The 12,257-nt window shown below is 39.4% G+C and overlaps 1 protein-coding gene across 4 annotated transcripts in view; it reads left to right on the plus strand.

The window, feature by feature from the left end:
• The window catches only part of LOC109057897 (apoptosis-stimulating of p53 protein 1-like), a 54,946-nt gene that overhangs the window by 23,614 nt on the left and 19,075 nt on the right, over positions 1-12,257 (plus strand). For 3 of the 4 annotated variants that reach the window (XM_042777623.1, XM_042777622.1, XM_042777624.1), the window contains exons 3-5: positions 1,156-1,303; positions 2,978-3,097; positions 6,879-6,949. In XM_042777623.1, coding sequence (XP_042633557.1) covers positions 1,156-1,303; positions 2,978-3,097; positions 6,879-6,949 — 339 coding nt within the window. Of the gene's footprint in view, positions 1-1,155; positions 1,304-2,977; positions 3,098-6,878; positions 6,950-11,018; positions 11,299-12,257 lie in introns of those variants that run through there. The other variant, XM_042777625.1, reaches the window with a different exon arrangement.

Consider the following 12,257-nt stretch of genomic DNA (forward strand, 5'->3'; position numbering starts at 1 on the left):
ACATCCCTAAATGCAAATGAGTTGGATGGAAACCTGGCTATTGTCTGCATCAAAACATGCTTCCGAACAAATGTCATTCACCGTACTGGGCAGCTCCAGGACAGCTGTCTCTCCGAGCACGGTGCTGTCTGTGAACGGGGCAGAATAATGTAGCCCTCAATCACGCTGCAGTGTTTGTGAGAGCTGCCACCTACTCCACCTCATTTACAGAGTGAAATTCTCTGACTACCTTTATCTCCCAGGACTGTTGTTAAATCTTCCAAAAGTTTTGGCTTGGGGTCCTTCAAATGCGGCAGCGGCACTTTCCACCGCACCAATAACACGGGGCTGCCCGCCGACGTGCCTGAATTTAAATCGGCGCTACTAAACACGGATATCGGCCGATATATTAAAAAATGACAAATATCGGCCCGATATATCGGCCGACCGATATATCGGTCGACCTCTAGGTTATCCTGATATATGTCAGTCTTGTTTTGTGTCATGTGTGGATAATTGTGTGATGGTTGACGTAAAGAATTTGTTTTCTACTCTCTGCTAAGCTGCACAGTGACACGTTTCATGAAGTATCCTTTTTTTTTAGTCCATACTCATTATATCAAGGATGGTAAAAGGACACTGTTTGGAATAGTGTTTTTGTTTAAATACATGAAAGTGTCAGTGCAGTACCATGTAGACAATCATGGTCTCATCTCCTCGTTAGGGAGGTAATGTTTTGATCTTCCTCTATGCCTTTCTCACACTCTCTCTCTATTTTGCACCAAACCAGCTATCTCTCCTGTGTCACACTGCACTTTGAGCAGCACTAACCGGCCCCCCAAGCTGACAGGCCCAGACTACTCCCTTAATCAGTGTGAATTATTGCTTGAGGGGTGGGGTTAGAAATCTCATCAACATACTCAGTGTGCTGTATTGTTGTGCTTTATCTTCCCGTATGCAACTTCTTAAGAGGTAAATCTCTTAAAAACAATGTTTTAAATAAAGACACACAGCATGATGTTGTGTCTGAATAGCAAATTAAACCATGACTAATGTTGTTCGGGTTGTTTTTGAGCAATGACACTGCCCCCTAGTGGTCTTATGGGTGAGTGGGAATGCCTGCTTTTCCGTCTTTGGTATAAAATATTAAAAATATTGTCTCGTTTTCTCTCTCAGATGATTTTAACGGTGTATTTGAGTGATGGGGAGCAGGCGCTGACGGAGGTGCCCATCACTCCAGAGACGACGTGTCGTGATGTGGTGGAGTTCTGTAAGGAGCCAGGAGAAAGCGGGTGCCACCTGGCCGAGGTTTGGCGTGGAAATGGTGAGATTCTTTGAGTTACCACATAACAAAAATTTCTGTAACCCCATCCCTCTTGCCGTTTAAAGCAAGTGAACGCAGAGTAATTGTAGGTAATGCCTGTCGCAGGATTTGAATTAGTCTTTCATTGACTACAGTTCTTAATTTAAAAAGTGAAAAATATTGACAATGAGAAAGCACTCAGCTTTACTTGAAATCATTTATACAGACTCCAATATCCTCTGATTTTCTCACCTTCCCAACCTAGCCCTTTCTTTCAGTAAAAACATTCAGTGCTTTTATTCTCGTAAAGACGCTCTCGCTTGGTACTTTGAAAGAATCTTGCTGCAAAGAAAAACACACAGTCCTTGCTGACATAAATGCTACTTTTGTTCTGACAGATGGGTCAATTTTTTCCCTTCATTTTTCCATTTTCTTTGATGATAGTGATTTGTATAAACAGCTGTGTGCCAGAAATGTTATCTTTGCTTTTGGAGCCTCCTTTCAAAAGTTCTTCCATCAGCACTGTGTCCTTTCATCTTGAAGTGCATTTGTCTTTGAAATCATGATGAGGCCAGTTATTTTACAGCAGGTGATGGATCGCACAAGATGTGCCTAGGACTGTGACGGTGGCAGATTTTTACCACCACGGTGGTAATGGACCATCTACCACCGGTGGTGCGGTGTTGACGCATATATAATTAATATTAATTAAAGACAGGCGTTTGTACAAGTTTAACCAGCTAGCATTTAGCCAAAGGGTAATCAATCTTATTTTTGGATTCAACTTGGACTAGTCTACACTTTTATGTAACTGAATTTAAAAAAAAATATGACCAGTCTTAAAGAAAAAAATTAGCTGACTAACTTTTAAGACTAGTCTTCACCTTTTATGCAACCGGCTCCAGGACTAGTTAGCAGCCACCTAGCAACTACCTTAGCAACTGTTTTGGAACAACCATCCACAACATCCTAGCATCATGGCTGTGAATCTAGTTCTAAATTAGTTCATGTTTTAAAAGGCTGATGGTCAAACTGAATAAAACTTTCTTCAAATGAGGCGTTCTTCATATAATGTTCTTGTGTGTGTGTGTGTGTGTGTGTGTGTGTGTGTGTGTGTGTTTTAACATTTTGCTAAAGCTGCTGTCTCAAGGTTGTTGTTTTTTTTTTTTTTAGGTTAAATTTGGCTGCTCTCACTTTCTTTCGTAACATCCTTGAGCCTGTGTGCTTTTCTGTTATTCTCCCACTTTCATACTTTCTTCTATTATTCGGTGTCGTTTTACCCATTCCCCTTAGGATGTCTGCCAGACTTCCAGATGTCCCTGCACCTGTTAATAATGTCCAAAATGTTGTTTTTCCACATTCATGTCTTTGTTGCCCAACCAGCCCCACCACGTTCCTCTGGCTGGACGCCACGTTTGATTCAATTTCACCTCGTCTTTGTTCTTTTGATCCCACTGTGTCTGTTCCTCTGTTCTTTCTCTTCAGGTGTGGGTTTAAGTCTGTAACATTGGAATGAAATGCTCCTCAGCATGAGAGGATCTCTCTCCTACTCTCTTTTTGATGTGAACATATTATCTCCATCTTTATACCTATTTTCTTTTTTTTTCCTGAGAAACAGAAAATTGTTTGTGACCCTTTTTAAAATTATAATGAGTTGTTGTTTTAATGCCATGTCTTATGGTTTCCCCTGTCCAGAGCGAGCCATACCTTTTGACCACATGATGTATGAGCACCTGCAGAAATGGGGCCCCAGAAAGCAGGAGGTGAAGTTCTACTTGCGTCACGAAGACTCGCCCACTGAAAGCAGCGATCAGGGTGAGAACGCTCCCACTTGACTGGCTACAGGCCATGTCTCGCCCACTACCACTCCCCTCTCATTGGCTGACAGTGGCTGAATGTTTTTCATTCCCTTTTCAGTGGCCTCCAACATGTGAAAGGAAGAGACAAGCACATCCTGACCGAACAATACAGGGTTCTGTTCTTGATTCAGTTCTGTTGTGCTTTTCACAAAATGAATGATCTCAAAGTAGCTTTGAAAGTGTCAGTGCCTTCAAATTACAGTGAGCAAGGCATTGTGACTTGGGAAAAGACTACCACAGTAAATTCATATCAAAATTTAAGATGAAGTGATATTGCTGTAAGCAAAATGAACATGTAAGTTGAGTAAGGCTACAAAAATGCACAACCTTGGCAGCACTGCTGCGGTGATTAAGTAATATGTTACTGATTATATAATCAAGCTCCTTGCTTGTTTACACTTGCCTTTACTGGACAGGTACAAACACACATTAACAGCTTGTCATGTGTGACTGATTGCTTTCAAACTGAGACTGTTATAAAATAGTGAAACTATTGCAAAATGGTAATTTAGATTATTTTTTTTGTGTGCGTGTAATTTTCGATAATCAAGCTCATTTTCGATAATCTGTCAATAAATTTGATTAATTGGATAAAAATAGGTAGATGATTGCAGGTTATGCTATTGTGCACTGTTTAAAATATAAATACATTTACAAATTTAAAATATAGCTATATTTTATATTTATACATGCATATATGTGTGTTTGTATTTTTTTTTAAATAATAAAATCTTAGGGCCAGCTCACATTTGGATATGCTCACAAATTGGTCTTTGGTGGTGGCTGACCGACATGGTCATCCACACACAGCAAAGAGTACCCTAGTACCCACATGATCCGTAAGCCCAATATTGACAATAAATGTTAAATTTAAAATAAATACAATAAGAAACAGAAATACAATAAGAAACAATTTGTGATTTTTTTAAATTTAAAATTTATTCATAAAAAAAACGATCACTGTCAGGCTAGATAGTAAAAGAAAGCGATTACAACTTATTTTACATGTAAACATCATTGATACCAAAGTATATTTGAAATGTCAAAGGTATCACTATTTATCTATTTACAAATTATGCAATTATCAGACACAGATATTATCTGGCACTCTCACTGTCATCCATTCTTGCCCTCTTTGCAAAAAAAGATCCTTTTTTGATAGACCTGATAATTATTTTAGTATAATCATATCAATTAAAAAGTAGCATTAAAAACGTAGCATTAAAAGGTGTAATAGTGTTAAATTTTTTACCATATAAAATTTAATACAATTAGCAGCTAGCTAGCAACAGCTTGCTCCAGTCTCACTCCAGTCTATCTTTAAACTAAATGATTTTATAGGTAATTTACTACACATTGTCGTAGGCCTATACATACTGTGGATTATTAAGGCTAAATTTTACTAAACACTCTGGCTAAATGGGGGGTAAGCACACTTACTTTCTCATTTCAGATGTGTATGTTCTTTCTAAGAAGTAATGATTTGTTATACACTGATTCAGACACTGACGGGCAGACCGATCGCTGTAACCATTCATTATAATGAATCGGCTCAAAGGAGTCATTAGGTCGCGAATCGGACTTTAGTGGACGTGTTGTGTGGGAATCCTGGCTGTTAGGACATCGCGAAAGATTTGTCAACACACACACACACACACACACACACACACACACACAAAAAAAAACACTTTATAACTGGATATATTTTTTTTTTTTTTTTTTTTTTTTTTGCGTTTATTTAAAGTTATGTCAGCTGCATGTGCGGAATGCTTGTCACAAGTTTATTTAAAGTTATGTCATATATATATATATATATATATATATATATATATATATATATATATATATATAATATAGGCAATATATATTTTTTTTGTTTTTGACTGCAATTCACACCCAGCGGTAATTCAGCAAAAATATTCTCCGAATGTACCACGTGAAACATGGATTCGGTCTTCCGAACTTTAGGATCAGTTGATTTTGATGCGAGGGAGAGAGAAAAGACAGAACTGAAGACGGAGGGCTCTATCATACACCCGGCGCAATGCGACGCTAGGCGCAGCGCAAGTGTGTTTGCTAGTTTCAGTCCGGCACCGTTCTCATTTTCCCGTCCAGCGCCACGTCGTTTAATTAGCAAATGCATTTGCGCCCATCTGGTCTAAAAAAGAGGTATGTTAAGGCGGATTGCTATTTTAAGGAGCTGAAAATAGACTGCACCATAGACCAACTCAAACCTGGTCTAAAGTCTGGCGCAATGTTTTTTCTTTATTTAAAGAGCGTGTTAGTATAGCCGGGTCAACAACGCGCGTTCACGCTGCTTATTAAACACGGGGACGCACTGCAGCACACAAACATGCCAAATATTAAAAATTAAAGGATTGCGATGCATAAGAATTTTTTGTAGGCTAATTAAATATAAAAATGCCTACATATTATAATGGATAGTCATCGCATGTATCAGAATTAGGCTCGCACACGAGCAGCTCCGTTTCATCTCGGAGACGCGTTCTGTCTCTGTGCTTGCCAAATTCCGCCGTGTACATAGCAAATCCCTCATGGCACGAGCGCAACTGGCTCTGCGTTGGAAGATGAGTATCTGATTAGTTTATTGCACGTTACGCCCAAAAAACACCTATTACTCATTAAGAGAATATGGACAACCCGTTTAGACCATGCGTCTGGGCGTGCCAACCGTTTTTCCGTCGTTAAACTAGCAAAAGTGGATTGGGACACGCCCTGAGTGCACCTGCGCCGTGCGCTTTACACTTTGCGTTTAGATCGTTAAAATAGGGGCCGGAGAGTGCCCGCGAGGGGTTGGGGCGCTGTGCTCGTTCTCTCTGTCACTCCGTCTGTAGCCTGCTTCACTCACAAAACCCAATTACAGATCAAATAAGGCTTTGGCGGGACAAAAAAATCGTTTTGGCGGCCGCCAAAAAATTTTCAATGTAGGAAAAACCCTGATATATTGATATATATATATATATATATATATATATATATATATATATATATATATATATAAATAATAAATATATGTGTGTGTGTGTGTGTATGTATGTTTATCCACTGTTTTAAAGCAGAGGGACAGATTAAATCACTAAATCATAAATGTTTACAAAAATAAAATCACAAATGTGTTAAATGGTAAAAAAAAAAAAAAAAAAAAAACTGCTGCAATGTTAGACACACAAAACTTGCTGTCACCTTATTGTAGAGTTGTGTATTGCAAGATTTTTGATCAATGAGAATTAACCATGGGCGGGTTGCTCACATCACCACTGTACACAGTGTAATGCTGCCTCATGTACGCGATCCGTTTCAGCACTGCTAGTGTTTTCTCCCTTTCTTTATCCTATCATTTGTTTGTTTTCACCCTTTCTGTTCACATCCCAGTGAGGTTTTTCCTATCACTTTCGACAGGATTAGCTTGTAGTGAGTGTCTGCATGGATTAAGGCATAAACCTGAAACCCCTATGTGTGGGAGGGGAAAAAGTGGCAGAAATCCACTTTAAGCACAAGTTCCGTTCCCAGTGTCACATGGCAATAAAAAACGGGCCTTTAAACTTTTCCTCCACAGTCTTGTGATGATTCTTCCTGTTCAGCCAACCACGTTTGGTTTATTAAAATTCTGCAATGTGTATATATAAATGCTTTTTTGTGTTCATTCATGATTATATTTCACAAAGGAATGTGCTTTTTGTTGATGGACTCATTGTATTTTATTTCTTCGCTCTTAGGGAGCCAGCAGTCTCAGGAGCAGCCCAGCAGGAGAGGAGGAAGCAGCTCAGACATGCACAACGAGAATGGGGTTAGTTCATATCACATCCTCATCAAAATGTGCCTTCTTTTCTAATCTTAGCATTGTGGTTATTCCAAATGCATCCTGGGGGGGTTGAAGTTCCACACGGTTATTTTATTTTATGCTTTCTGATTACTGTAATGCAAAGTAGCAGCTGCAAAGTTCTGGCTGAAATTGACACTCTTCAGTACCGAAGCGTTTCAATCACGTCATGTTATTCAGTACTTCTCTCTTAACCCGAGCCAAACGCAGCCAGACCTGTCACGTCCCCGAGTCACTCACCATTTTCTTTCATATAAGCATTTGTCACATCACTCATTCTTTTTGTGATCTGCTTCCTGCAAAGAGTGGTCCACTGCGCTCGTCTCCTCCAACCATCTGGCCCAGATTCCAACAGGGGAAAAGCCAGGCTCCAGAAAGTGGAACTAATTCCACCTTTAGGGAGAAAGATGACTGTGGACCACCAGTGTATGAAACAAGAAGACACAAGCATTTTATTTTATTATTATTATTTTTTTGGGTACTGCCATCCCAGTCTTCAGAGATGGAGTGAAGGCACAGGTAGTTGGTCGGTTTGGGAGCTGATTATTGATGCTGTTGCCACCCAGGCATGAAGTCTTTTCAGTCTCACAGTGCTTAGCGCACACTTATTTCTGACAGGTGCTGCCTTACTGTAGGGACTGTTACACAACACACCTGTCTGCCTGTCTTGTCAGGTAGCCATATGGCTCTCATTTTTACACTCTGTTTGGGTTTAAGGGGAATCAAGAGGGTAAACTTGTATAGCCATGGCATTTGGCTAGTTTGGCCCATGATCCTGAATGTTCTCGGAATAGTTTGATTAAATGGTTTAGTTTGACAACTGAGGATTAATTTGCCATCTGTATTGACGAAACAGAGGATGAGGACAGAATGAGAATTGCTTTGCCATTATAGTAGCTGGCCTGGAAGCGATAGCTGACTGTAAAAGATGATGATTGAGAAGTTGATTAATGCTTGCGTCGCGTTGACGTTTATGTTCAGAGACATTTTTGGAGTGTAGCAACACGATTAAGCTTGCACAGACAGAAATGGTTATGTTAAAGTATATTCATAAATATAATTTTGATCCTTGTACTGTGACTCTTGTAATAAAGAGATGAATAATGAATTGGATAACTGACAGGGTCTTCTAGTGGTGAAAAGGAATCCTTTAAATACGAACTAAAGCAAAGTTCAAATTTTAAAATCAGCCAATGAAGTGGTTAGAATTGGCAAGATTGTGTGCCTCAGTGGCCACCGTAGTGTCCAGTGCAGTGCAGTTTATGGAAATTGAGAATATTAAGACTTAAAGCCACGGTCATACTAGACTTTGAGCGTGCAAAATTTCTTCAGATGCTGCAATGGTCATGATATGACGTCACGCTCAGCAGCGTCTTTTATAAGAACATTAATTCAGCTAAGAGCTCATGCTGATCTTCTAGCGAAGTGCGTTTCCGCTCCCCGCATTCACATGCATATGAATAGAAGTCAATGGACTGAAAAGTGTAGTGTGATCGGCCCTTTAGTCTATAAAGACTTTCTATATATATATATATATATATATATATAAAAAAATCTCAACAAATTAGAATACTTCATAAGACCAAAAAAAAAAAATGAATTGTTGGCCTTCTGGAAAGTATGTTCATTTACTGTACATACTGTTGGTAGGGGCTCCTTTTGCTTTAATCACTGCCTCAATTCGGCGTGGCATGGAGGTGATCAGTTTGTGGCACTGCTGAGGTGGTATGGAAGCCCAGGTTTCTTTGACAGTGGCCTTCAGCTCATCTGCATTTTTTCTGCAGTTTCTCATTTTATTCTTGACATTATCCCATAGATTCTCTATGGGCTTCAGGTCTGGAGAGTTTGCTGGCCAGTCAAGCACACGAACACCATGGTCATTTAACCAACTTTTGGTGCTTTTGGCAGAGTGGTCAGGTGCCAAATCCTGCTGGAAAATGAAATCAGCATCTTCAAAAAGCTGGTCAGCAGAAGGAAGCATGAAGTGCTCCAAAATTTATTGGTAAACGGGTGCAGTGACTTTGGTTTTCAAATAACACAATGGACCAACACCAGCAGATGACATTGCACCCCAAATCATCACATACTGTGGAAACTTAAAACTGGACTTCAAGCAACTTGGTCTATGAGCTTCTCCACCCTTCCTCCAGACTCTAGGACCTTGGTTTCCAAATGAAATACAAAACTTGCTCTCATCTGAAAAGAGGACTTTGGACCACTGGGCAACAGTCCGGTTCTTCTTCTCCTTAGCCCAGGTAAGACACCTCTGACGTTGTCTGTGGTTTAGGAGTGGCTTAACAAAAAGGGAAATAAAAAAGGGAATACGACAACTGTAGCCAAATTCCTTGACACGACTGTGTGTGGTGGCTCTTGATGAGTTTAAGTCAGTTTTGAAGTTCATTGTGATTTTTAAATCGATTTTTTGCTTGACAATCCTCAAAAGGCTGCGGTTCTCTCAGTTGGTTGTGCATCTTTTTCTTCGACACTTTTTCCTTCCACTCAACTGTCTGTTAACATGCTTGGATACAGCACTCTGTGGACACCCAGCTTCTTTGGCAATGAATGTTTGTGGCTTACCCTCCTTGTGAAGGGTGTCAGTGATTGTCTTCTGCAAATTCCTTTTTGAAAAACACGACGTGTGTGGGTGGCTATTGATGCCTTGACCCCAGCCTTCAGTCCATTGTGAAGTTCTCAAATTTTCTCAAAATTTTGCTTCAATCCTCAAAGGGCTCGTTCTCTAGTTGGTTGTCATCTTTTTCTCTTCGAACTTTTTTCCTCCCCTTCCACTGTCAGATCAGCAGTCCTCTCCATGATTGTAGCCTAGTGAACCAAACTGAGAGACCATTTTGAAGGCTCAGGAAACCTTTGCAGGTGTTTTGAGTTGATTAGCTGATTGGCATGTCACCATTCAATTGGTGAATTTCATTGGTGAATTGGTGGGTTTTTGTTAAATGTGAGCCAAAATCATCACAATTAAAAGAACCAAAGACTTAAACTACTTCAGTCTGTTTGCACTGAATTTATTTAATACAAAAGTTTTACAATTTGAGTTGAATTACTGAAATAAATGAACTTTTCCATGACATTCTAATTTGAGATTCGTGTGTGTATGTATATATATATATATATATATATATATATATTTAGATACTGTTCACAGGATGATATGGACACTTTTTGTATATTGGCAGTTGGGACAGTTCTTGTGTTTAAAATTTAAAGTTTTAAAGTTAAGGTGGGGTCACATTTATGTTGCTGGATGAAATTTTGCCAAAGAAATCCAGTCATTTCAAAGGCAATCAGTGCAATTAAGGATTTCCCCTGATGGTCTTCCTGTAGCAAAGAAATTTGCCTATGCAAAATTGGCATCAAGTTAAAGTTGGTGAACTTTGACATGCAAATTTTTAGCACCAACCTATAGCGAGCCTTTTGATTTGGCAGTGACTTATTTTTGGGTGGAGATTTGTAAATTAGCAGCAAAGCATAAATAAATATCCACAAAGATCCACTTTTGCTGGGTCATTTTGCATAGTATGTGATACCTAGGGTGCATAGCTAACATCAGATAACTCATCTCGAATGTGATGACGTCCTTTTGTTTAATCGGATTTCTCCCTCTGGCCTCATCTTAGTCTGTCTACTTCTAGACATGAACAATCCCAAAGAAGCAGCCCATCCCTGTACTTAAAGTAATATCTCTCCCTACCCAGGATTCAAGGCAAGTCATCACTGGCACACAAACACGTTGCTGATTCAGCAGCATGACATTCTTTGAACCCTCATAACACATTCTGTTGTGTTGTTATTCTCCTGTTATGTCTATATTATTTTGTGGATTACACCCTGTTTCATGACGTAACCGCTTTTAAGAGGATCATCCCTGTGGTTTTACAGCAGGTCCGTTTTCTCTGCTTTGACTTCTCTCTCTCTGAAGATGTTTCTCTCTCTCTCTCTCTCTCTCTCTCTCACCACGCCCAGCGTTCACAGTAGGGTAAATCCCTGAATGTGTGGCCAGCCTGTAAAAGGGAACATTTTTCTGCTTATGAAATGGTGGGTGGCCCCCTTTATCTCATTTCCTCTCGCTGTTACTCCATCTGTTTTCTTTAGTGAGAGTCTCCTTCCTAAACGTGTGCCGTGTCAGAGGGTCACCGTGGCCCTGTCTACAGTGAAGCGTGGCAGTGCATCTTCAGTCCTTTTTGTCAGTCCCCTCTACTTGTTCATTTAGTCTCCTCTTTCATCCCATCACACCATCCCTGCACACTTCTTTCATCTACACAGCCGGGATTGACTTTGTGCCCCCAGGGAGAGTCTAAAAGGTAAGGCTGCCTCTGCTCTCCATGCAGAAAGTGACCATCCTATGCAAGATCTCTTTTCAGGAATACATTTCTGAACATAAATAGGCTGTTAATGCTTTAAATCAGCTGTTGTTGACTCTGTGTGTGTGTGTGTGTGTGTGTGTGGTCCATTGTATTTGGAAAGTAATAAGAGCTGTCAGTCTTTCTCTTGTGTTGAGTCTTTGTTATAGATTAAGTGGGTAATAGGCTGATCTATGGTATGTATTGGCGCTAGAGCTGCTGCTTATAGAGGAAGAACGTGTCTGTCCATCACGCATGCAGAGTTATGAGCTCCAGAACACTGAACTGTGTGGGCAGATCATGTCTTATAAAGTTGAAGCTGTTCCTGTGTGTGGGCAGATACTTTATCCAGGGCTTCACATGTTCCAGGTTTTGCTGTTTCTTCACTCATTTTCATGCTTTGTCATGAATTTAAGTATTTAAAAATGTCTATTGATCTTTTATTTTTTGAGTTTCTACCTTATTTTTTTCACGCTGAAACCATTATGCATTATGGTGTGAATTTAAATGCAACTTTATAATTTCAGGCTTAAAATTTATTTATAATTTATTTGTATTTTTCCAAAATGACTGTTTTGGCAAAAACGGCACCACAAGTCAGTCATCCGCGAGTGAATCTATCAAGAACTGTCAAACTGTTTTCCCCATATTTCATTCTAAAATCAAAACATAAAATTAGTCAATTTGTTTCAACAAATAATAGCTGATTTATTTATTTAAAATAGCTGATTTATTGTATCTGTTAAATAAATAACTGCATAATTTGGGCCCTGCTTGTTATTAATATGTTTATAACGTACAAAGTTAGAAGGTTCCTTGCATGATTTATAACATTAGCTAAGAAAGATTAAAGTAGAATGACATTATAACTGAAATATACACTAATACATTGGAATAAAAATCTAATTGAGCAATTAGTG

This window comes from Cyprinus carpio, chromosome A20 (assembly GCF_018340385.1).
Source record: "Cyprinus carpio isolate SPL01 chromosome A20, ASM1834038v1, whole genome shotgun sequence".
NCBI lineage: Eukaryota > Metazoa > Chordata > Actinopteri > Cypriniformes > Cyprinidae > Cyprinus > Cyprinus carpio.